Below are 25,126 nucleotides of genomic sequence, written 5' to 3' on the forward strand. Positions count from 1 at the left end.
CGTTTGAGAATAATAAGACTGGAGCTCAGAATCGTTCCCGCTTTCATCACCTTCCCTCCTGTCATCACATCCAGCCTCATCATCACCCAGCATTTTCACCCAGCACCCTTTGGATTTTCACCCAGCATCTTCACCCTGAATCCTCATTCAGCTCTTCTAGCCAGCAGCCCATGCAGCACCCACACCCAGCACGCAGGTCAGGGCTGACACCCACTGAACCCTTGTAGATTGAATGAACGAACTCTCCTCATCAACCCCTGCTTCTCCCCATCACATTTTCTCCACATTTCTGTCCTTGAAACCAGCTGTTGAGTCTCCATAAAGGCCAAACTTACGATCTCTCAGAGGATTCCCCAGGAATACCAGAGTCTGGGAAGAAGAGGAAATGGCAACCCAGCAAACCCCCACCTTAGGATTACTCTGGAAAGTACATTTGGCCCCATGGATTAGGACAGTCCCACCGGCTGAGCCCATGAACTGCCTTTAACTCCAGGCCCCAGTGCTCTGTGCTAGGCCAGCCTGGAGCATGGGCTGGGTGGTGTCACCCAGCAGTGGTCTCAGGTGCGTCTGAGACGGCCCCTGGACCCTAGGCTGGCTCACGGTCCCAGCCACCACATTCTCCCCCAACTCTGGATCGAGACAGCCAGAGGCTTCAGCTGTTTCTCCTCCCAAGAGCAGAGGTGAGAAGAGCTTCTGTGCAGATGTAGTTCTTAGAAGCCTCGGCACCTGCGTGGGTCCACTCATGCATGTACTTTGTGTGCAAGAGGCGAGGACTTGGTGACGCTTGTGAAGGGCAGTGGCGAGTACAGCTGGGTGAGGGAGGGGGCAGGAAGGGCTGCAGAGGCTGAGGAGATGCCGCCCTCAGGAGGTGCTGAGAACATAGGCACCCTCGTCTTTGCTCCGATGGGGTGGAGGTGGAAGATTTAATTCCGTCTGTGGCAGGGCCTGACAGAAAGACTGCATGTGTGACCAAGTGTGGTTCTTCAGCTCAGCCGCTATGTCCCTTCCTCAAAGCCCCCCACCACTCCCCCCACCCCCCATCCCCCCGCTCCCCAGTGCACACACGAGAGTCCCAGGTCATGCTGATGCTGTTACAAGTTTAATGTGTTTGTCTGTATCCCCTCTTCCATTCTACAAGGAGGGTCAGTGAGAGAGTGAGCTGTGACAGGCCTCCAGAACCAGGGGCATCCCTGTGGCTCTGGGATGGAGAGGAGGGGACAAGACCCAACTGTGCTGTCTCTGAGACCAGCCCAGGCCAGAACCCAGGGCACCGCATGGACCAGAGGCCGTTGGTATTTCCCCAGGGCAAAGAGGAAATTTGCAAAGAGGAAGTTGTTGAGTCAGAGGAGCAGTGGATGAGAGCAGACACATTGACCTACAAAAGGAGAGGCCACGGGACTCCATGAGAGCGTGACTGCCAGGTGGTTTGGATTGGAGGGGACACCAGAGGCTGGGGAAGGGCCCCCAGGTGGGTCAGTTCATGGGGGTGTGGAAGAGGGATGAGGAGAGAAGCGGCGGAAAGTGGCCACAGATCCGCCTGGAGTTCTGCCACCCATGCCTGGGCTAGCTGGGGTGGAAATCCAGCCTTCACCACGCAAACCTGGGCGCCTTTTCTATTTCTTTCTTGGACGTGCCACACAGGCACAAGGGGTCTTAGTTCCCCGACCAGGGATCGAACCTGCACACCCCCCCTCACCCCGGCCAAAATAAATAAATAATAAAATATTGAAAATACTAATTTTGTCCTGACAGTAAAATAACATTTTTCTTCTTTTGCGAAACTACCAGCACATTCTAGTTTCTTAAATAACAGGATTCTCAGGCTTCCCTGGTGGCGCAGTGGTTGAAAGTCCGCCTGCCGGTGCAGGGGACGCGGGTTCGTGCCCCGGTCCGGGAAGATCCCACATGCCGCGGAGCGACTGGGCCCGTGAGCCATGGCCACTGAGCCTGCGCGTCCGGAGCCTGTGTTCCGCAATGGGAGAGGCCACAGCAGTGAGAGGCCCGCGTACTGCAAACAAAACAAAACAAAACAAAAAAAAACCCAGGATTTTCTCTCACACACAACCATATACAGTGTATTATTCTTCATCTTATATTTTAAAATGCATGTTTCTATTTTATTTTCAAAAGTACACATTAAGATCACGGTTACAAATACAGCTTTGTCATCCATTGCAAACTCCAGATGGAAGAAGGATTTGGATGGGGACGGTCTTGAGAAGTCTATTAATGTAATTCACTTTTGCAGACAGGAAAAGGGCCTCCGAGCACGGTTCTATGGACATTTCATTTCTGAAAATGGACATTTACGCCTCATTTTCCTCTGCATCTGTATTTCTGCTCCTGTTCTGGGGAGGTTGGGGGTCGAGCCATTAGCCATCAGAAAACCCAGGGTATTTTGGAGACCATCTACGTGTCCCCAGCAAGGAGCTGCCAATGGGTGCCTGTGTGCCTTAGCCCCTTGGGGTGCTTAGCATCTGCCTGCCCAGCTAGTGACTTCAGGACAGCCTAGCTGGACCATGCCCCGGATCCCCAAAGCTGCCGGCCATGGAAAGGGCCACATGCTCACTTCTGCGTTTGCGCACGCTCTTCCAGAAGCCTGCGCACCCCCGTCCTGTCCCACCACACACACATCTTGACTTCCCGCCAAACTCCTCTCAACCATCAAGAAGTAGTTCAAATGTCACTGCCTTTGCGAAGCCGCCCTTGCTGCCCCCATCCCAAACAGATAGTGTATTTCTCCTCCACTCTTACAGCAGCTTGCGTGACAGTACAAACAACTGGACTGTAATCGTGTGAAGGTGTCCCCCATTCATTAGGTTGTAGCCCCTTCAAGTCCACCTGTCATCTTTGTGGCTCCAGAGGCCAGAGCCTGGCATGTCTACCTAATATGTGTTTACTGAATGGAGAGGTGAACGGATTAATGAATGAGCAAACAGTGGTTTTCAAGTAAACCATGGCAAGGTCATATCTGTCCTTTGAATGAAACTGGCATCCAGGAGCATGGCCTGAGGCAGTGGGACCTGAGATGGGAGCATTAGTCTAGTTCAAGTTAAATAGAGTGGGAGTCTGGCCTAAGGTGAAAGAAGAGGTCAGGTTTGAAATATATTTATTCAGAGACTAATTGACTGTTGAGGTGATGGGGGAAGAATGAGGTTAGACTCTTAAAGTTTCTGTCTTGGAAAATGGAGGAGATGCTGACATCACTATGTGGAAATGCAAAGAGGTGAGCAGTTTGGGGGGAAAACATGAGTATTTATTTATTTATTTATTTATTTATTTATTTATTTATTTATATTTTGGCCACGCCACGCACTTTGCAGCATCTTAGTTCCCCGACCAGGGATTGAATCTGGGCCACAGCAGTGAAAACACTGAATCCTAGCCACTCGACAACCAGGGAACTCCCCATGAGGGGTGTTAGAAGTAGAGGCCTGGAAGTTGCAAGGGAAGTCAGAGCTGGAGATATAGATTAAGGAGTTATCTGATGTTAGATAGCAATTTAAATAACGGCATTGGTGGATAAACGCATAAACTGTATAGAATGAGAAAAGGAGAGAGCTGTGGAGAGAAGCTTCATGTGTTAGTCAGGGCAGGCTAAGTGCTGTAACAAACAACCCCCAATTCTCAGGGGGAGAACTCAAGAGAAGCTTTTTCCTTGCTTATGTAACAATTTAATGTTGGCATTTGGAGGGTAACCTTCCATGAGGTCATTCAGGGACCCAGACTCCTTCCATCTTGTGGCTCTGTCATTCCCAGGGAGGATCATGGGAAGACTAGAGCGACACGCATCACTTTTGCTCACATTCCATTGGACAGAATTCAGTCATATGGTGGCCTCCATGCAAAGGAGGCTGGGAAATGTAGTTTAGCTTGTGCCCAAGAGGAAAAGAGGAACAGTCCCGCCACACTGAGGGGACACCACAGTTTGAGGGCTGCCTGTAGGAAGAAGGACCTGCAGGAAACAGAAAAGAGCCTTTAAGAGAGAAACCAGGAGAAAATGACGTCTGGGGGGGAAAAAGGGAGAAATAGTTTGGAGAAGGGCTGTCAGGAGCTGACCTGGACTAGAGTGAGGCAAGCAAGGCAGTAAGGTGTAAAATGGAGCTTGAGAGTGAGGCCTTCTTCAGTTTTGTGCCCCAGGACCCTTGCTTGCCTCACCCAAGTCCAAGTCCTGGCAGGGTCACATGCTGCAGAGGCAGAAATGGGAGAAGGCTGGGAAGAGGCCAGTGTCTGGCCATCAGTGATCCCAGAGACTTTAGCAAGTGGTTCTGATGAAGAACTGGAGTCCCCAGCACTTCTGGGACAGGAACTTGCCTGAAGTCACAGTACAATAATTGGCAGTTTCCTGGTTTTCTTGTTCAGAAGCCTGGCTCTGATCTGCTCAGGGCCCTTAAAGTACCTTGGGAAGAAGGAAGAAAAGGAATGTGGCTTTTTGTTGAGTTTCTACTCTGTGTCACCCGCAGAGTTTTTTCACTTGATTCTCAGTTGAAGCCATGAGGTTGGTATTATCCCATTTTACAGCTAAGGAAATGGAGGCGCAGAAAAAGGTAAAGAAGTATTTGAGATCAAAAAGAAGGGAAGTAGGATTTCCCCAGTGCACCGTCAAAAACTCTCTCCAGCCATCACAGGGAGCACACCCTGGGGCAGGGTCAAGGAGGCTGGGTGAGTGGAGAGAACAGGGCCGAGGCTCAGAGAGGAGAGGACTTCTGAGTTATATGACTGAGTGTCCTGGAGGCCAGAGGGAGCCCCAGAGAACCAGGGCAGGGCCGGTCAGGGATGGTCAGACCGGCCCCTCCCTCTCCCCCTCCCGCCCCACCCCCTCCCCCAGTCTCCGGCCTCTCCAAACACTAGACGGAGCTGTGGGCACACCAGTCGGCCCGCTCCAGGCTGTCATGGACCCTGAAGGTAAAGAAGCCTCCCAGATCTCTCTCCCCTGTATCCCTACATCACCACCTGCCCCTCTCCTGCCCATCACCCATCCCATCTTATCTCCGTCCCCATCCCCCACCTTCCCCAAGTCTTCGCTGGTCTCTAACTACTCTCTTACCCCTCCCCCATCTCCCTCCAACCTCTCTGAACCCAAGCACTCCTTTCTGCCCTGCAAAGACCTCTTCTCACTCTTCTTTATCCTTCTACAATAGGTTCCCAAGTGAGCTCTGGGGAAGAAAGGGGCTGGAGCCCCAGGAAGTTCAGGGGTGGCCTGGAGTAGGCCACGTCTCCTGGGGACTGAAGGGGCCGGGCAGTGGGAGGCTGGACCTGGAGCAGCTCTGGACTTTGCCCCTCACTAGCAGCTCTGGAGGAGTGAGGCAAAGTCCTGTCCCATCTGCCTCGGGGTGGGGGAAGGGAGCCTGAGTCCTGCGATCCCTGTGATTCCTGTGCATGTGGGGAGTGACATTGTGAAGGAGGCTGGATGCAGGATGATACACGCCAGGCTCTGGAGTCAAAAGGCTCCTGTTTGAATCCCAGCTCCACCAGGAACAGACAGTGTGTTCTTGAGCAAGTCACTTGATGTCTCAGAGCCTCACTTCCTTGTATTGCAGTATCTGCAAAATGACAATAATAGTTCCCTGCTCACCAGGTTGGGGATGCGGGCGGGCGGGAAACGACATGAGCATGGAGGGCTCCCTGCAGTTTCACATTCCCCTCCCTGGGCTTCTCCTTCCCCAGCTCTGACCTTCCTCCCCTGGTCTAGGGCTTCTGCTGGCCCCATACCCAGCCCCTCTGGCTTGGCCGTGGAACCAGCTTTTGGGGGTCCAGACTACTTCTTGGTTTAGAAATGATCTCAGAGTCGGAGCCTGGGTTCAAGTCCCATCCCTGCCACCTGCTAGTTGTGTGACCTCAGACAAGATGCTTAGCCTCGCTGTGCCTCGGTTTCCTCATTGATGAAGTGAAAGCAGTGTCTTCCCTTGGGTTGTGGTGAGGATGAAATGAGATCATACATGTCAAGCACCTGGCACAGAAATCACTCAGTAGTTATGCTGGAGTCACATCCATCACTCCAGTCTGCCTCTGCAGTCCTGAGCCTGCCCCAGGTTCCAGTTCCATTTTGGGGACATGTCCCTGGCGTGTCAAAATCAAAGTCCTCCCCTACACCAGTTCCGTTTCTATTCCTGCCTCACCAGCCTCCTACTCGGACTGGAAACCTCAGGGTCACTCTCCCTTGAACCCCAAGATCCAGACAGTTGCTGCATCCTGTGGATTTACCTCCACGTCTTTCTGTTCCCACCTCCCTCTGACGGAGCCTTCCTCTGCCTGGCAGCCTTCACGCACGTGATGACACTGATGTTTAACTCTGGGCCAGGCCAGAAGTGTCGGCTGTGGGATCACTGACCTGCGGGAATTAAACCAGGAGGGAGGAGTCGAGTCAGGGGGTGAGGCAAAGGCTGGGGACATGGGGCAAATGAGGGGCGAGGACAGAGTTGGGGCAGAAGCAGATGGCAGGCCGGGGGCGAGGTGTGAGGGGGCGGGGCCAGGTCTGGAGGCATGGTGTGCAGGGAGTGGTCCCCTAACAGATGCCCTGCCCTTACATTTTACCGGGACTCACTGCTTCCTGGTCCAGGCTGTTGCAACAGCCTTGCAACTTACATCTTTCAAAAATGCTAGGCACAACTTAAACATTTAAACTCACAAGTGCATTTTTGATCAAGTGACTGCTGATCAAAAGTCTTACGGATTTTCCACTGCCTATTGAATGAGAACCTAACTGTTTCCTATCATTCAGGGCCTGCTCAGTCTGGCCCCGTCCTACCACTCAGCCCTCTCTCTCGCTACCTTCCACGTGCAACTTCACCGACATATACCCCAGGCCTCGCACTGCTGGGCCTTTTCTCTCTCCCATTCTCTCTGCTTGGGGGGGCCTTCCTCTCACCTGTCCAATGCCAGCCTATTCTCAGAGCCAACCTTCCTGGGTCTTCTCTTACTGCTCTTGTATCTTAACGACAGGTCATCTCTCCTTGCTCTGAAACCCTATATGTCATTTTACCACTTGTGTGACGGGCAATCGCATCTGGCTCTATTTGGAGGTCATTTCTCCTCTCTAGGGAGAGAAGGGGAAAAGGAAAGAACATTTATCTGGAAGCTGGGGTGCTAACCAGCCTCTGTCTCCCTCTGGTGTTTGCCAAATGGATCAACAAATAAATAGATGGGAGAACAAAATTGCCGGGAGTCAGACACCTGGGTTCAAAGGCATCTGGCTGGGCATTGGCTCAGGCACTTGACGTGAATCGCCCATTCCCTCCTCGTTGTAGCCCTGTGACTTCCTCATGAAACTGACTCTCAGAGAGGTTAGGAAATTGCCTAGGGTCACCCAGCATGTAGATGATGGAGCTGGGATTCAAACCAGGCGTTTCTGAACCCCCAACCCAAGCTCTTCCTACTACACCAAGGACAGAGCCCTGGATTCTTGGGTGTGGCTTGCAGAGCTCTGTGAATAGTGACATAATAAATATATAATAATATAAAGTATAATTTTGTGCTCAGTGTGGTGAGGTTGGGTACATGAGGGGACTCTGGGGCCAGCCCACCTAGACTTATGATCCTGCCTCCACACTTCCCAGCTGTGTGAACTTTGGGCAAATTACTTGCTTCTTCAGTGCCTCAGTTTCCTTATCTGTAAAATGGAGATAATAATGGTACCTACCTTATGAGGGTTGTTGTGAGGATTAAATGTGTTAATATATAGAATATGCTGGGAACAGTGCTTGGGAAGGACCATAAAAGTGTTAGCTGTTATTATTATTACACACGATGTCACTCCAGATTCTATTATAGACAAGTGGTAGCAGGCACAAGAGTTGTTTTTTTGTTTGTTTGTTTTTTTGCGGTACGCGGGCCTCTCACTGTTGTGGCCTCTGCCGTTGCAGAGCACAGGCTCTGGACGCGCAGGCTCAGCGGCCATGGCTCACGGGCCTAGCCGCTCCGTGGCATGTGGGATCTTCCCGGACCGGGGCACGAACCCATGTCTCTGGCATCGGCAGGCTGACTCTCAACCACTGCGCCACCAGGGAAGCCCAGCACCAGAGTTTTAAGAAAAACTTATAAAGGCAAAACCTTTAAAACTGATGTCTATCTATTTAATTTTTTTTCCTGTAAATTGGGGAAAACAATCATTACTTGGTTTTAGCTGGAACACTTTGTCAGCCTCGTATAACATCACTGTTGCTGCAAGCACAGGCCACATGGTTACACATCAAATTAAGAACAAAAACTTGTGATAATTTGTTTTAGTCCATTTGCAGACCCTGACTTTTTGCCCGTCCATCAAAGGCATGAATGAGTGTTTATTAAATGACTGAAGGAAAGATGCAGGGATGGAAGTTCTGATTCTGGCCCAGTCTCTCCCGGTACAGAGCCACTGGCCAGTTAGGGCAATATAGAAACACAGTAAAAGTCAGTCAACAATCCAGACAAGAATGGCACAAGTGCCAGTGGGGGAAAAAATCTTCAAATATTCTGCCAGAGTCAGTTTATCTATATCTATATCATTTTACATTATTTGTAAAGAGACAAATGCAGGAAATTTCCCCAGATGCTTTGGATCCCCTCAAGAACAGAGGCACCAATTTTAATAAAATTCTGGAATAACCCATTAAGAAAAGATTGCCTTGAGAGATCAAGGTTATACCCCACAGGGTAACACTGTAATCTCTGAAGTCCAGGCACCTTGAGAGAATATTTACATGTAACAACGGCAAGAATAAAAAGGGGACAGGGCGTTACAGCTGTTTCCTCTGTGCAGTCACTTCTCCTCAGGCAGCTGCAAAAACAGCCCCACTCCTCTCTGCAGTTCCTTTCGCGACAGTGGCTACTTAGGAGAGCCCTTATTTTCAAAGCTACCCACAGGAATCCCTTTTGTTGGAAATGCACGAGAGAGTTGGGGCCTAAAGAAAACCAGATGTATTTATTTTTCACGAACATTCTGCATTTACAGTAGGCGATCAGAACAGCTGATCTTGCCTAAGTGGGCAAGAGAGTAACCCGTGGGTGAAGGCTGTGTGGTTCTAAAACCACCTTCTGTGTGTGGACAGGGAAGACCAGGGTCCACGTCAATCATTTTCTTTTCTCTTTTTCTTTAATGTTTTGAATGGTTTGTTTGTTTGTTTGTTTGCCTCGCTGCATGGCCTGTGGGATCTCAGTTCCCCAACCAGGGATCGAACCCGTGCCTCCTGCAGGGAAAGCACAGAGTCCTGACCACTGGACGGCCAGGGAATTCCCATTTTCTAGCTCTGCTCTTTAGGTAATTTCCCTTTGCATTTCTGAGCCTAGGTTCTCTGCCTACAAATGGCCTTTACCATGAAGAAGGACAGGTAGGATTTGTGACATTGTATATATAGCAAGTGCCCGGCATCTGGTAGGCACCAGTGTATGGTAGCTATTGTTCTCTTCCTGCGGTTCAGAAGCTCTCAACTCTGCGACAAATTAGAATTAAATTACCGCATTCCAGACCAGTTATATCAGAATCTCTGTGGGTGGGACCCAGACATTGCATTTGGCAAGGCTCTCCAGATAATTCCATTGTGTAGTCAAGGTGGAGAATCACTGCTCTATTCAGCCTAAAAAAACCTTCCTTGGGACTTCCCTGGTGGTCCAGTGGTTAAGACTCCATGTTTCCAATGCAGGGGGCGTGGGTTCGATCCCTTTTCAAGGAACTAAGATCCCGCATGGCATGTGGTGTGGCTGAAAAAAACAAAACAAAAAACTTTCCTTCACCCTATCTTAAGTGAGGGCCCTCTCTCTCCTTTTCTTATTTACCTATTTATTTTACTTTTTTATTATAGAGAATTTCAAACATACACAAAAATAGACAGAAAAGTATGATGAATCCTCACGTACCCATCATCCAGCTTCAACAACCACCAAGTTTTGGCCAAGTCAGTCCCATCCATACCTTTTTCTTTTCTTTTCTTTTCTTTTTGGCTGCGCCACATGGCATGCGGGATCTTAGTTCCTCAACCAGGGATCGAACCTGTGCCCCCTGAAGTGGAAGCATGGATTCTTAACCACTGGACTGTCAGGGATGTCCCCACACCCTTTCTAATTTCTACCTTCCAAGATTACCTTAAAGTAAAACCAGCTGTCAAGTCTCTTCATACATAAACATCTCAGTATTTTAATATTTTTTATTATTTTTAAAAGATAAGGACTTTAAAAAATTAATTAATTATTGGCTGCATTGGGTCTTTTTAAAAAATTTTAATTTAATTTTTATTTATTTCATTTTTGGCTGAGTTGGGTCTTCGTTGTTGCGCGCGGGCTTTCTCTAGTTGCCGCGAGCGGGGGCTACAGGTCGTTGCAGTACGCGGGCTTCTCATTGTGGTGGCTTCTCTTTGTTGTGTAGCACGGGTGTTAGGCGCTCGGGCTCCAGTAGTTGTGGCACGTGGGCTCCGTAGTTGTGGCTCGTGGGCTCTAGAGCACAGGCTCAGTAGTTGTGGCGCACAGGCTTAGTTGCTCCGCGGCATGTGGAATCTTCCCGGGCCAGGGCTCGAATCCATGTCCCCTGCATCGGCAAGCGGATTCTTAACCACCGCGCCACCAGGAAAGGCCCAGGACTTTTCTTTTTATCCCAACCATAACCCACTTCAAAAAAAATTTCCTTAATGTTACCAAATACCCAGTCGGCATTCAGATTTTCAGTTGTTTCATAAAAGTTCTAATTTGGTTTCAATTTGTTTGTTTGAAGTAGTATCCAAATAAGATCCATACATTAGTTTTTCCCCAGCTCTGCCTCTGGTTAGTATGCATTTTCGACTCTTTTAATCTTTTGTTTTCCTTGCAATGTATGTGTTGAAGAAATTAGGTTATCTTCTGGAGAGTTTCCTATGGTTGTATCCTCATGGTATAGTTTAACATGTTCCTCTGTCTTCTGGTTTTCTTGTAATTGGTGGTTGCGTCTAGAAGTCTGATCTGACTCCGGTTCAGCTGTTTTGGCAAGAGTATTGCATAGGTCGGGGGATGTTCCATCAGGAGCGCCTAGTATCTGGTTGTCTTTCTTCTGATGTTGGCTTTTGATCCAATACCTGGATTCACTGGGTTACTAGGGTTGCAAAATAGTTTCCTGCCTTTTGGCAGAGGATTGGTTCTTGTTCGTTTGTTCAAGTGGACAATTCAAAGCTTTTTAGTAAATTTACTGAGTTTATGCCACCATCATCATAGACCATTTCCATCACCCCAGTAAGATCCCACGTCATTTAATTTCCAGCCCCAGACCACCACTATTCTGATGTCTGTCTCTCTTAATTTGCCTTTTCTGGATGTTTCTTATAAACGGAGGGATACAACATACGGTCTTGTGTGAGCATCGGTTGTTAACCTTTCTGTGCATCTGAATCCCAGAGGGAGCATTTCCAAAACCTGGATGCATGGGAACCACCCCGGAAAGATTCTGATTCAGTTGATCCGGAATGCACCCAAGCAGCAGAGTTCAAAACGCTCCGCAGGTGATTCCAACGTGCAGCCCAGGCGGGGGGCCCCTGCTTTCTCGACTTCTGCGGAGAGGAGCTGTCCATACCCCTCCCCCACTTCCTCACCTCCTGTCTGTTCCTTGACCATGACAATGTGGCTTCTGCCCCTACCACAAGGCATTAAGACTGCCCTGGCAAAGCCCTCGCAGGGGCTAAGTGCGATGCTCACTTGCAGCCTTCTTTCTTCTTCTTCTTCTTTTTTTTCTCTCAGCCTTTCTTCTGCTTTGCTTCTGCTCACACCCTACTTGCAACCCTCTTCTCCTTCCAGACATCCACTCCCTCCTGGTGGGACTTCTGTTTTTGACAGCCACGCCTCTGTGTGACATTCGAATCCTGGCGTTTCCCACAGCCCTCCTCTTTCACCCTGCCCTGGTGATCTTACCCACTCAGTGACCATCTGCACACGCTGGTGGCTCCAATTTCTCCATTCCTCACCCCCAAATCTCCTCTGAACTCCAGAACATTCTTCTACCTGTCCTCTGTGCACAGCCATCCACGTTTCCTGATGGCATCTCGACCTTAACATCTGCAAGACCAAAGGCATTCTGTTTATTTATTTATTTATTGGCCACACTGCGTGGCTTGCAGGATCTTAGTTCCCCGACCAGGGATCGAACCCGCGCCCCTGGCAGTGGAAGCGTGGAGTCCTAACCACTGGACCTCTGGGAAATTCCCCCAAAGTCATTCTTTTTCCCCAGCTCTGCCGCTCTGTCATACGCTCTGACCCCCCCGGAGATCCAGTTTGTGTACCTGTAAAATGGGAATGAGCCTCTGTGGTGAGTTCCAAACGAGAGCGCGTCAGGGAGCTGAGGTGCCGTCGACTGGCCATCACAGGGGCGCAGCCTGTGCGGGTTGCTAATTGCTGCCGAACCCCTCCTCCTCCCCAGCCTACCCTGAACAATTCCTTATGTCAGTTTTCAGCTACCCAGGATGGAAACCCCAGGCTTCTACGTCGTATTAGCTGCCAATTCCAGTAGATTCTACCTTAGAAAAAACTCTCCCATTTGCCCCGGCTTGCTCTTCCTTTGGTTACTGCCCCAATTCGAGCCTTCATCAGTTTCTGTCTGACCAACCGCCCCAGCCTCCTTTTGTCTCCCAGCCCATCTCCATTTGGTGGCTGAAGTGACCTTTCTAGAACAAAATCATAATCATATCATTCCCTCATTTAAAATTCTGTGATGGCTCCCGGGCTCTGTCCACATTCCTCAGGTAATTGGTTTAATCCCTTTTTCACTCTGGCCTCAGGCCCGAGACATTTCTCCCATGAATCCTACTCAGCACCCCGTTACCTCCTCGCTCTATTTTCTTGCTTTTGAACCTTGAACACGTGCTGTTTCAGTCCGAAATGTCTTGCCCTCCCTCCTCCCCACGCCCCCCACCCCTGCCTGGCAAACATTACTCATCCTTCAAGGCCACTAAAACTTCCCCCTTCCCCAGGGACATTTGGTCATTTCTTCCTCTTTGCTCCCACGACTCTTGGTAAATACTTCAGTCATCTCACCAGCAAACACACCTACAATGTTCCTGAAGGCTTTGCAAATATTAACTCCCTTAATTTTCATAAGAAGCCTATGACGTGATCAGTGTTATCCCCGTTACAGTTGGGACAACGAAGGCCCCCGATATGTTGAGTCTCTTGCCCAAGATTACTTAGCTAAAAGTGACAGAGGCAGTATTGGAACCCAGGCCGAGTGGCCCCGGAGTCTGGGCTGTGATTCCACAGTGCGTCCTCTCTGCTCAGAGAACTATCATCAAACACTTAGTATTAAACTAAACAATATGAAATTGCCAATATTTGACCGTTGACCTATACAAGCAGCACATTTGTCTTTTCTGGGTCAGCGTGCTAGGCACTTGGGATACAGCAGACAACTCAGTGGACATTTTGGCCCCAGACAGAAAACACCAGCGGAGGATGACATTGGGGGATGAACAAGGAGCTGGGTGAGCATGTGACCTGATTTAGGAGGTCTGTGAGAGTACCCGGCTGAGGAAGTGATATCTAAGAGAAGATCTGAAGTTGAGTGAGAGGTGAAGGGGCAGTTTGGGGTGAGGGTGAGGAAAGGGACTTCTAGCAGAAGGCTCAGCCTTGGAACAGCATAAGCGAAGGCCTGAAAGCTAAGAGAAAGAGCTGCTCTCTCTGTCACCTAGCAATGAAGACCTGGCACAGAGCAGGTGCTCAACAAGGATTTGTCCAAAGAATCAACGAAAAATGGAAAGAAGTCAAGAGAGCTGGCGCTAATACAATGAAAGTGAGGCTTTAAGCAGGACAGTGATGCGCTTAAATTTCCTTTTTTTATGGTTTGATTTTAAAGTCAGGTTTAATGAGGTATAACCACAGACAGTAAAATTCATCCTTTTCTGTGTAAAGCTCTATGAGTCTTGACAAATGCATCAGTGTTATAGCCACCATCACAGACAAGATCTAGACTAGTTCAATCACATCCCAAAACTTGGTGCTGCCCCCTTTGCGGCCAGCCCCTCCGCTCCCCCCTCCCCAGGCAGCCACTGGCCTGTTCTCTGTTGCTATCTTTTTTTTTTTTCCTTTTCCAGAATATAGTCATATAGATGGACACAAATAGCATGTCACCTTTTGAATCTGGCTTCATAGAATAATACATTTGAGATGTGTGCCTATTGGGTATATCAGTAGTTGGTTCCTTTTTTTTTTATTGCCGAGTAGAATTCCATTGTAAACATGCATCACAGTTTGTTTATCCAATACTCACCAGTCCAAGGATTCAAATTCACTTTAAAAGCAAACAGTGAATCTAAAAAAAAAAAAAGAGTGGATATATGTATAACTGATTCACTTTGCTGTACACCTGAAACTCACACAACATGTGAATCAAATATACTCCAATAAAAATTAAAAAAAAAAAGCAAACATCACGGCACCTGGTCTGAATGGAGTGGGGGCCTTTGCATCCATCTCTGCTGTTCGTTCACTGGCCTTTTGCCTGGCGGGACCGCTAACGGTGGAGGCAGGTACTCTATTTTTCTCCCTATCACCGACTTTGTTCTTAGCATCTGGCCCACAGCTGGCTCTGAGTGAGAATGAAAGCCACGTGGGGCAGCTGTGGGCGGGAACTTTGGGGAGGAGGGTCAGGTGCGATAACTGAGGTCTGTGGCTGCTGGTGGGGGACAGGCTCTTGTCTTTGGGGAATAAGGGCTGAACAAGAAGGGCCCTCCTTCTGCGAGTAGAGCAAGCCAGAATGTCTGGCCTTAACTTCAGCTTGGAGCAAAAGTGGGGGAAACAAAACTAAACTAAATAATACCCCTTCACATGCTATCGAATTGTCTACCCCTCCCCCGGGCAGCGAAGCCCACCTATGGCACCGCCCACGAGACTGCAGGTCTTCTCTTGGCCGACAGATGGCGATGTTGCACTGCGCCTGAGCTCGGCCTCTGCGGTCACCCCATTCATTTCAACAGAGGCAGCGGCCCATCAACGTGGCACGCCGGCGGGAAGGACCTCAGAGACCACCTCGTCCTTAACAGTTATTTTACAGGCAAAGGGCTCACCCACACTCCTGAAGCTCTGTCTCGCAGAGCAGGGGCTCAAACCGAATTTCCCCGTGCTCTTTCCTCCTTATACAACCCCATCTCTAGAGAGGTGACAGTTTTTTTAAACATCAGGTGAAGGAGAGGTTTTCAAGCTAGGGGGCAAAGGTGGAGGAACAGATGGCCATGGCCACAAGGCCTGGCCAGTCTCACTCTGCTGTCAATATGCTGTGCGACCTCAGCTGACTTGCCTTTCTTCTCTGGTCCTCAGTCTCCACATCTGTAAAAAGCTGAACTTCCAGCTTTAAAATTCTTGGTGCTATAGAGAAGGCAGGGATGGGAAAGACACACAGCTTATATTCTCCTGGGGGCTTCAGCTAGTAAATAACCGATCCTTCTATGCAAGGCAGACGGAAAGTCAAGAGTGGCTTTTTAAATTTATTTTTTATTCGTTTTAAAATAAATTTTATTTATTTATGTATATATGTATGTATGTATTGTCTGCGTCGGGTCTTCCTTGCTGTGCGCGGGCTTTCTCTAGATGTGGCGAGCGGGGGCTACTCTTCGTTGTAGTGCGCAGGCTTCTCATTGCAGTGGCTTCTTCTGTTGTGGAGCATGCGCTCTAGGCGTGCAGGTTCAGTAGTTGTGGCGCATGCGCTCAGTAGTTATGGCTCGTGGGCTCTAGAGCTCAGGCTCAGTAGTTGTGGCGCACGGGCTTAGTTGCCCCACAGCATGGGGGATCTTCCCAGACCAGGGCTTGAACCCGTGTCTCCTGCATTGGCAGGCAGATTCTTAACCACTGTGCCATCAGGGAAGCCCAGAGTGGCTTTTAGGTGGCTGCATTTCTCTTCCACTGGTGAATAGCTGTTGGTCTAGCACTAGGTTTACCAGATAAATTACAGGGCACTCGGTTAAATTTGAATTTCAGATAACTGACAGATAATTTTAAGAATAAATATGTTCTAAATATAGCCTAGAATATATTTATACTAAAAAAGCTTTGATGTTTGTCAGAAATTTAAATTTAACTAGGTGTCCTATATTTTTATTTGGTCAACTGACAACCTTGTTCAGCTCACAAGGCCCACCCAGTGCCTCAGCCCCTCTCCTGGAACCCCCAGGTCTTCACCCTGATTGGCTAGTGCCCAATTCAGCCTGTTGTTAGGTATTTTGACAATCACCCCTGACTACCAGAAAGGCAGCCAAAATGTAACACTGCTCTCTTTTTTTCCCTCCTAGGCCTGGCACTCCTGCTGCCCCCTGCCACTCTAGCTGCCTTGGCAGAAAGCTGGCTTCGAGAGGACTGCCCAGGCCTCAACCACATGGCCTTGGTCACGGGGGCAGCCTCCTCACAGGCGGTGCTGTGGGCCAAGTCCCCCGGAGTGCTGGCTGGGAGGCCCTTCTTTGATGCCATCTTTGCCCAAGTCAACTGCCAGGTCTCCTGGTTCCTCCCCGAGGGATCAAAACTGGTGCCTGTGGCCAAGGTGGCCGAGGTCCGGGGCCCTGCCCACTACCTGCTGCTGGGGGAGCGGGTGGCCCTTAATATGCTGGCCCGCTGCAGTGGAGTTGCCAGCGCTGCCGCTGCTGCTGTGGAGACCGCCAGGGGGACCGGCTGGGCCGGGCACGTGGCAGGCACGAGGAAGACGACGCCAGGCTTCCGGCTGGTGGAGAAGTATGGGCTCCTAGTGGGCGGGGCCGCCTCCCACCGCTACGACTTGGGAGGGCTGGTGATGGTGAAGGACAACCACGTTGTGGCAGCTGGTGGTGTGGAAAAGGTGTCTGTCTGTCCAGCTGAGCCCCTGCCCTGGCCCTGCTCCAGCCACCCCGCCAGCATTGCCCTTCCCTCTACCAGGGACCCCCAACCACTCCCTGGCAAATAGTGATGGCCTGGGAGTTGGGGCATGCAAGACTCCTTGACCCCTCAGTGGTTCCATCTGTAAAATGAACGGTTGGACTTGCTTCTTCACCAGCGTTCTTCTGCTGGTCGGTATGATATTCAAGGGAAAAGGACGAACTATTGGGAACCCAGTGTTGGGCAGGTCACTCTAGCTCCCTGGACCTGTTTCCCGTCTATGAAAATGTTCTTGAAGACCCTTTCCAGTCTTAATGTTCTGAGTCAATTGAACTCAGGTCCAAATGCCAAATAGTGCTGGATTTGGCCATTTTCTTAACCCACAAAAGTGGTAATTTCACGTGGTTTCACCTAATATGCGAGAAGCCATTTCGATGCCTGGTTTCCTCATTAACCCCAAGCTCGTTATCCATCTGGAGCCTCTCGAATGCCAGTCCCAGCTCACTTGCCCAGGGCTGGCTGCCACCCGTTCTCACTCTCACCCCTGCCACCTGACAGGCGGTGAGGGGGGCCCGGCAGGCGGCTGACTTCTCCCTGAAGGTGGAGGTCGAGTGCAGCAGCCTGCAGGAGGCTGCGGAGGCGGCCGAGGCAGGAGCAGACCTCGTCTTGCTGGACAACTTCAGGCCTGAGGTGAGGCGGCGTCTGCTTCCTGGGAAGAGGAAGGGGCTGGGGCGGGGGCTTTCACCTCTCGCTGGCTTGTGTCCCACAGGAGCTGCACCCCACGGCCGCGGCGCTGAAGGCCCAGTTCCCGAACGTGGGCGTGGAGGCGAGCGGGGGCATCACTCTGGACAGCCTCCCTCAGTTCTGTGGGCCCCATATCGATGTCATCTCTTTGGGGATGCTGACCCAGGCTGCCCCGGCACTCGATTTCTCCCTCAAGCTGTTTGCCGAAGGGGCCACTCCAGTGCCCTACGCCCGCCGCTTCTAAAGCCAAGAAGGCTACACTGGCAGTGGAATAACACGGTTTCATGCAACTCTCACGATTTCACTTCTTTAAGTCCAGTGGCCAACAGAACACTCTCAAGTTAGCCTGGGCTAAAGTTCCACTCTGTCATGTACTGCTTGTGGGACCTCAAAGGACTGACTTCACCTCTGCTCACCTCAGTTTCCTAATCTGTAAAATGGGTCTAGCCAACCTTATGGATTTCTTTGGATGATAATTAATGCAGAGTAAGTGCTTAGTAAATGTTAGAAATTACCATTATTGGGCTTCCCTGGTGGCACAGTGGTTAAGAATCCACCTGCCAATGCAGGGGACACAGGTTTGAGTCCTGGTCCCACATGCCACGGGGCAACTAAGCCTGTGCGCCACAACTACTGAGCCTGTGCTCTAGAGCCTGCGAGCCACAACTACTGAGCCCACGTGCCACAACTACTGAAGCCCGCGGGCCTAGAGCCCGTGCTCCACAACAATAGAAGCCACCGCAATTAGAAGCCCGCGCACCACAACAAAGAGTAGCCCCCGCTCGCCGCAACTAGAGAAAGCCACGCACAGCAACAAAGAACCAAAGTAGCCAAAAATAAATAAATAAAATAAATAAAGTTATTAAACAGAAAAGAAATTACCATCATTCATCTGTTCTAAGAAGCACTTTTTCCCCCACACACACTGAAGTCATATTTGGTGTGTGGGAACAAATGGTGTAGTCAAGGGTGGCTAATGGTCACTGTCAGCCAGGCATTGGTTGTCGCGTAGCCGTGTGGCCTGTGCCTGTGGCTTGTAGATCCAACATGATAACGATCTATGTGGAAAAGAACTCCTTCAACAAGTATAAAATAGAAATTGTAAGTGATAAGAAAGCACTGGTTTGACAATTTTCTTTTTGAGTAATAGTATGTGTGTTTTACAATCAATGGCATCTTATATGTGAGGATATGTGATACTCGTTTTGATGTTCAGCTGGAACATTACACTTGGTCGATGCCCATGTTGTACTGGTTACTCAGTATTTCACCTCTTGCCTGTGGCTGCTATTACCACCTTTTTGGTTGGAGGTTAGAAACCTGCTGATTCCTCACTCCTGGGCTCCCAAACGGACTCCATCACGCATCCCTCCCAAAATGAGACCCCCATTGGGTGCTGAAGGCCCTTTAGGATTTGGTTCCATGGGTATATCATTAGTTGGGAGAGGTACAGAGCAGCTGGGGCCAGAGCCAAGGTCAGTTAGGGAGTAAGGGAGGGTGGTGGGAGTCCGTGTTCAGACGTCAAACTTCCTTCCATGTTGAGTCAGGACTCAGAAGTCTAAGCAGTGGGTCTAAATCCAGTCCCCCAAATATGCATACACACACATACACCCCTGTGGTCTTGCCCACTTGTGTGGCCCCTCCTACCCTCACCCCAAGCCTAGGGTTCGCCTCTCTCTAACCCTTCTGGGTGGATCTGGGAGGAACCAGAGCATGAGGGCTCCCAAGGGTGAAGGTGGTCCCCAAGGTGACTCCTCCTGGAAGGGCTCCAGTCTGGAGCTGCCTCTCCCCTCCCAGAACCTACTCTCCCCTCTGCCCTTTGCCAGGAGGAGAGAAAAATGGGTCTTATCCACAGAGGTTCCTTCTTCAGGGGGAGTCTGGGGGTGCCAGTCTGCCCTGAGGGAGCTATTCTACCCCTTTGCTCCTTTCTCAACCTTGGAGACCAGCGATGGGCCAGGGGCAGATGAGCTACTCAGATGTGAAAGCTCCAGACCGACCAAGACCTTCACCCTTCAAGCACCAAACATACGCTGAGGAGCACCCTGGACTCCGTGCTTTCACTGCTGAGGGCCTGGGTTCAATCCCTGGTGCAGCCAAAAACAAAACAAACAAAAACCCCAAAAAACGCTGGGCAGAAGTGGACACTGCGTTTGGTGATGTCCTGAACTGAAGGGGCCATTCTCACAGGACACAGCCCAGAGATGCCACCTGGGGCTGTACCTGTGCTCTGTAATACACACCTCCACCTCGGGGCCCTCCTGTCCTTTTTCCAGGGAAAACATGGACACGCTCAGCTAGGCAGCCTTCCCTGCTCCAGGGAATTTAGATCTCTGAGTCCCAGCTCCTCAGATCTGAAGGGGAATTAACTGAAACTTCAGAGAACTAGGGGCACTTCTGGGTGTCAGGACAGGACAGGGAAGTGGGGACCCAGGAAGATCAGGGAACTGAAAGGCAAAACCTTGGGGATCTAGGAGGGAATCAGAGCCTAGTAGAGGCAGAAGGGAGGTGTGTACCAGGAGTCTCAAACTGAAATGTCTCTAGGACTCAAGCAGATGTGACAGATGGGGGAGGCTAGAATAAGACATAGGGGCCCATGTAGCCAACTGGAGAATGCAGGCTGCACCCACAGCATCCCAATTAAAAAAGGAAAAAGCAAGCTGCCAGGCTGAGTCTCCAGCTCACCCTTGATCACAGAAGTGAACCAGCCCTACAGGAACATCCCAGATTCGAGCCCTGGGTGGGGATTCCCTCACCAGTGGAAAAGAAAATGGATCCTGGGCAGGCAAAAGCAATCCATGCCCTCCTTGCAGGGGATGGATTTCTAGGCAGAGGAGACTGTGTGGGCAAAGGTTCAGGAGTGGGAAATGGCTAGGATTGTTTGGTGTAAGATTTGAAGCTGGGATCAGGAGAGGCGAGATGACTAGATGCTGGGCTGGGTCCAGACCACAAAATGGTAGGTCAGAGGACTTGGACTCTGTCCCGAGAACAGTCAGATTGAAGCTGGAAAGTGAGATAAGCATATTTGCGGGAAGATCTATTTGCGGGGGCCGGGGTGGCTGCAGGCAGACCAAGAGGAGGCTGATGTGGCCACTCAGAGGGCTTGAATGGGGGTCACGGCAATGGGTTGGCAAGAAGAGAAGGTAGGCAAGGGAAACAGCATCTGCAAAAGCTCAGAGGGCAGATGGAGCCTGATGGGTTCAGCGCAGTGGAAGAGTTGGGTGTGGCTGTGAGGGTGGGGAGACGGGGTGAGTGGCAGGAGAGGAATCTCCCATTTCACCTGGTGTCTATCTGGCTACACTGCCTTCTTGCCTGACCCGCCTAGGACTAGGCTTGGACGATTTCCCCAGGCTGCCCCACATGCAGTATAAAGCCCATGCCCATTAGAGCAAATGTGCCCCTCGAATCAGGTGCAAATCAGGTCAGCATGTAACGCATCATCACCGCCAGCTGGTGGGTGAGAAGGGAACACACATGTGACTGAGGGCTCCTGCTCAGCGCGCGTGGGTCTCTTTCTCAGTTAATGCTGGTGGGGGCAGGGATGTTAGCATCTCCATTTGACTCATGAGGAAACTGAGGCTTTAGGAAGTTAAGAATGCTGCTCAGGGTCATAGATCAATAAAATGGTGAAGCAGGATTCAAAAATAAGTATTTGTTGAATGTCTACTACGTGCCAGGCACTATTCTAGACACTGGATATACAACAATGAGTAAACAGTGAAGAAGCCCTGTCCTCATGGAGTTTATATTCTAGCCGGGCTCTGTGGGAGCCTGGGGGTGTGGAGTGGGGGAGGGGAGAACAGACAATGAAAAAAATAGCTAAGAATACTGTCAAATCCCCTATGGCCACCAGAGGACACTTCAGTCACACCACCTTCCAATTCCATCTTCTGATTCCATCTTCCTTCCAGGTTCCAAAGATATTAGCCAAGGAGGCTATGAATGCTGTATAGCATCTGCTCAAGAAGGAAGCTGAGGAGGGGTGTGCAGCAGTCTCATCTTCCACCCACTTTTCCAGCTTCATCTCCTCATCAGATCCCCACCCAACCGCCCAAGGTATCTCAGTGACTTCAAGGCCCTGTGTACTCCGGAGACGACCAAGACTCATTCACTCACCAACCCATCCACCCCCCCACCCTCACCCTCCTGCTAACATTTACCCACCTGCCCACCCCTCTTCCTCCTATCCTCCTGCCCATCCACCCCCGCCTTGCATCTACCCATCCCCCTTCCCACCCCTCCACCCACCCACCTACTGGGGTACTCAGTCTAGAGGGTCAGGGAAGACAAGAGGTCAGACCGGGTTGGCAGAGTCAGTGAACTCAATGGGCACGAGCCTTAGTGAGCCAAGGCTGCAAGCTCTGTGGCTGCAAGCTCTGTGGGCCGGTGTGTTAATTGATTAAAATGCTTCACTTAGAAGCATCAGAGGGTTTTGTCCCCCTCCCTGCCCCCCCCACAGGTGACATTTGGCAATGCCTGGAAACATCCCTTCACAACTAGCGGTATGCAACTGACACCTAGTTGCTACAGGCCGGAAATGCTGCTAAATATCCCACAATGTACAGGAACACAAAGAATCATCTGGCTCAAATGTCAACAGCGTGAAGGTGGGGAAAACCCTGATTTAAGATCATCTGCGAGCAGGACGCCCCACCTCCAACCACCAAAGTCCAACACAAAGAGGGACCCTCCACACCCACTTCAGGGGCCTTCCCAGGCACTTGCTCAAGTTTGCTTTTCTGTTTTTTGGGTTTTTTAAATATTTATTTATTTATTTTGGCTGCGCCAGGTCTTAGTTGCGGCACGCAGGATCTTCCTTGCGGTGTGCGGGCTCATGGTTGCAGCATGCGGACTCTTAGTTGCAGCACGCAGGATCTAGTGTCCCGACCAGGGATCAAACCCAGGCCCCCTGCATTGGGAGCGCGGAATCCTACACATTGAATCACCAGGAAAATCCCTCACGTTTGTTCAGAAGAGATCTCCGACCGGTGTTTCCTGAGCCACATGTCGCCTACAGGCTTGTTTCTTTGGATTTTATAGGTTTATAGATTCATATACATATATATAAAGTGGTCTTAACATTTTGGTTGATTTTACCTAAAAACCCAAATTTCTAGCTTCTGCTGGAAAATCAGAAGGATGGACATGATTGGTGGAGCCGAGTGGCAGCTGCCCTTACAGACAGGTGTGAAGTCTTTTCTCGCCTCTGTCCCCTGGTCCACATCACTCTTCACCTATATCTCTGACTTGGCCTATTTATGCATGTGAATTCATGACCCCTGTGGTTGTTTGTTTGTTTTTTTTGGGGGGGGGCGTGTCGTGTTTTAATACTGGGGTAAGTACTGACTCTGTAATCAAGGATGACTGTGGAGAGGTTCTGAGATAATCTTTTTTTTTTTTTAAATAAGTTTATTTGTTTTTGGCTGCATTGGGTCTTCGTTGCTGTGCGTGAGCTTTGTCTAGTTGTGATGAGCGGGGGCTTCTCTTCATTGCGGTACAGGGGCTTCTCATTGTGGTGGCTTCTCTTGTTGCAGAGCACGGGGGCACGGGCTTCAGTAGTTGTAGCACACGGGCTCTAGCGCGCAGGCTCTGTAGTTGTGGAGCACGGGCTTAGATGCTCCGCAGCATGTGGGATCTTCCCAGACCAGGGCTCGAACCCATGTCCCCTGCATTGGCAGGCGGACTCTTAACCACTACGCCACCAGGGAACTCCCTGAGATAATCTTTTAGTTAATCATCTTGTTTTCTCTCCCACTGGTACTATTACTTTAGAATAATGGCAGGATGTCTGTAGGAGGACCATATCTGCCACAGTCAGAGGCAGAGACCTGGGGATCATCAGGGAGGCCAGGAGCTGAAGCTATGGGTGTCAGTGGGATTGCCCAGGAAGACTGTGTCGAGGGAAAGCAAAGGCTGAAGAAGGCAGAGAGCAAAAGAATCAGAGAAGAAGGCAGACAGAGGGAAGGGAATTCAGATGTACGTGGAGTCACAGAAGCCAAGGGAAGAGCACATGTCAAAAAGGGAATCAGGACTTCCCTGGTGGTCCAGTGGTTAAAACTCTGTGCTTCCACTGCAAGGGCCATGGGTTCAATCCCTGGTCGGGAACTAAGATCCCACATGCTGCACGGTGTGGCCAAAAAGTTAAAAAAACAAAAAGAATCAAAACGTCTAATGCTGCCCACAGGAGGCTGAGCGGTATCCTTTGATTAAAATGTGTAGGTCATGATTTGGGGGAAAGCAGTTTCTAGAGAGTGCAGGAAGCGCATAGAAGCCTGTAAAGCAGTTTCTAGAGAGTGCAGGAAGCGTATAGAAGCCTGTGGCGGGTTGCAGAGTGATGGGAAGATGAGAAAATGTAGACTGCTAGGACAGACAGCTCTTTCCAGAAGTTTGGCTGCAAAGATTTGAACTTGGTTATAGAGGAAATCATCTGTTTTTTGTGATATTTTGAATGGTATAACCTGACAAGCACATCCCTGCTGTGAAACATCTAGAAATGCTACATAAAATCAAGTAAACATCCTTTACAAAGCACAGCTGGGTTTCAGGAAACTAAGGGGAATCCCTGGAGCCACACACGAAGAGGTAAATTGAAAACCAAAGCTAAGGGAGCTCATGGGCAGTTGTAGATCTTGGCAAAATGAAGGGTTTGGGTTTTATATCCACGGAGATTTTGGAGGCCTTACCTGGGGCGTTGAAAACTGAGACCCTAATATACAGCTCAGCCCCTTAAAGGGTGGCAACCCTCAGTGGAAAAGCAGATTAGGAAAAAAAAATCTTTCCATCAGCCCATAAAGCACAAAAGAAGCTCGTGGGTCTCACCCTGAGATCTAGAGGCAATAGAAAGTCTCCCCTGAGAATTCATAACCAAAGGTGTGCCCTCATTTAAATTTGGGGTTCAAATTTACACCATTTGCATAGTCTCGGAAGCCCAAATAAAATGAACAAATAATGTGGTCCAGGGTTGGTTATTCCCCTGAGGCATCCTTGGCAGGAGCAAACACAGAAGCTCGCTGGAGAGACACCCTGGAACTAGTCACCGGGATTCTTACTAAGGCCCTGTTGAAGCTGAGTTCACAGCCCCAACTTAGAAAACAAGAGGAAGCCATCTGTCACGAAGGAGAGTGAGCAGACACCCTAGAACTTGGAACTCCAGAATTATTGGGTAAAGGACCATACAGGAAGTGCGTTTCATTTTATTTTATTTTTTAAATTTATTTATTTATTACTTTTGGCTGCGTTGGGTTTTCGTTGCTGTGCGCAGGCATTCTCTAGGTCTGGTGAGCGGTGGCTTCTCTTGTTGCAGAGCACGGATTGTAGATATGCAGGCTTCAGTAGTTGTGGTACGTGGGCTCAGTAGTTGTTGCTCACGGGCTCTAGAGCTCAGGCTCAGTAGTTGTGGTACACAGGCTTCATTGCTCCACGGCATGTGGGATCTTCCCGGACCAGGGATCGAACCCATGTCCCCTGCATTGGCAGGCAGATTCTTAACCACTGCTCCACCAGGGAAGCCCAGGATGTGCGTTTTTTTTTTTACAGATGTTGGGGGTAGGAGTTTATTAATTAATTAATTAATTTTTTTGCGGTGTTGGGTCTTCGTTTCTGTGCGAGGGCTTTCTCTAGTTGTGGCAAG

At 50.0% G+C, this 25,126-nt stretch overlaps 1 protein-coding gene across 1 annotated transcript; it reads left to right on the forward strand.

The window, feature by feature from the left end:
* Window positions 1-4,872: 4,872 nt before the first annotated feature.
* On the forward strand, window positions 4,873-18,465 carry QPRT (quinolinate phosphoribosyltransferase). Its single transcript, XM_030872125.2, has 4 exons — window positions 4,873-4,905; window positions 16,203-16,738; window positions 17,314-17,445; window positions 17,525-18,465. Exons 1-4 carry the CDS (start codon window positions 4,893-4,895, stop codon window positions 17,741-17,743), a joined length of 900 nt encoding a protein of 299 aa, XP_030727985.1. The 5' UTR covers window positions 4,873-4,892; the 3' UTR covers window positions 17,744-18,465.
* Window positions 18,466-25,126: the final 6,661 nt, after the last annotated feature.

Source organism: Globicephala melas, chromosome 15, assembly GCF_963455315.2.
Source record: "Globicephala melas chromosome 15, mGloMel1.2, whole genome shotgun sequence".
NCBI lineage: Eukaryota > Metazoa > Chordata > Mammalia > Artiodactyla > Delphinidae > Globicephala > Globicephala melas.

Excerpts from the sequence above, each read along its gene's own strand:
- QPRT (XM_030872125.2), top strand. Across the intron at positions 16,739-17,313 it reads CAGCTGGTGGTGTGGAAAAG|GCGGTGAGGGGGGCCCGGCA; the intron begins GTGTCTGTCTGT and ends GCCACCTGACAG. Across the intron at positions 17,446-17,524 it reads TGGACAACTTCAGGCCTGAG|GAGCTGCACCCCACGGCCGC; the intron begins GTGAGGCGGCGT and ends TGTGTCCCACAG.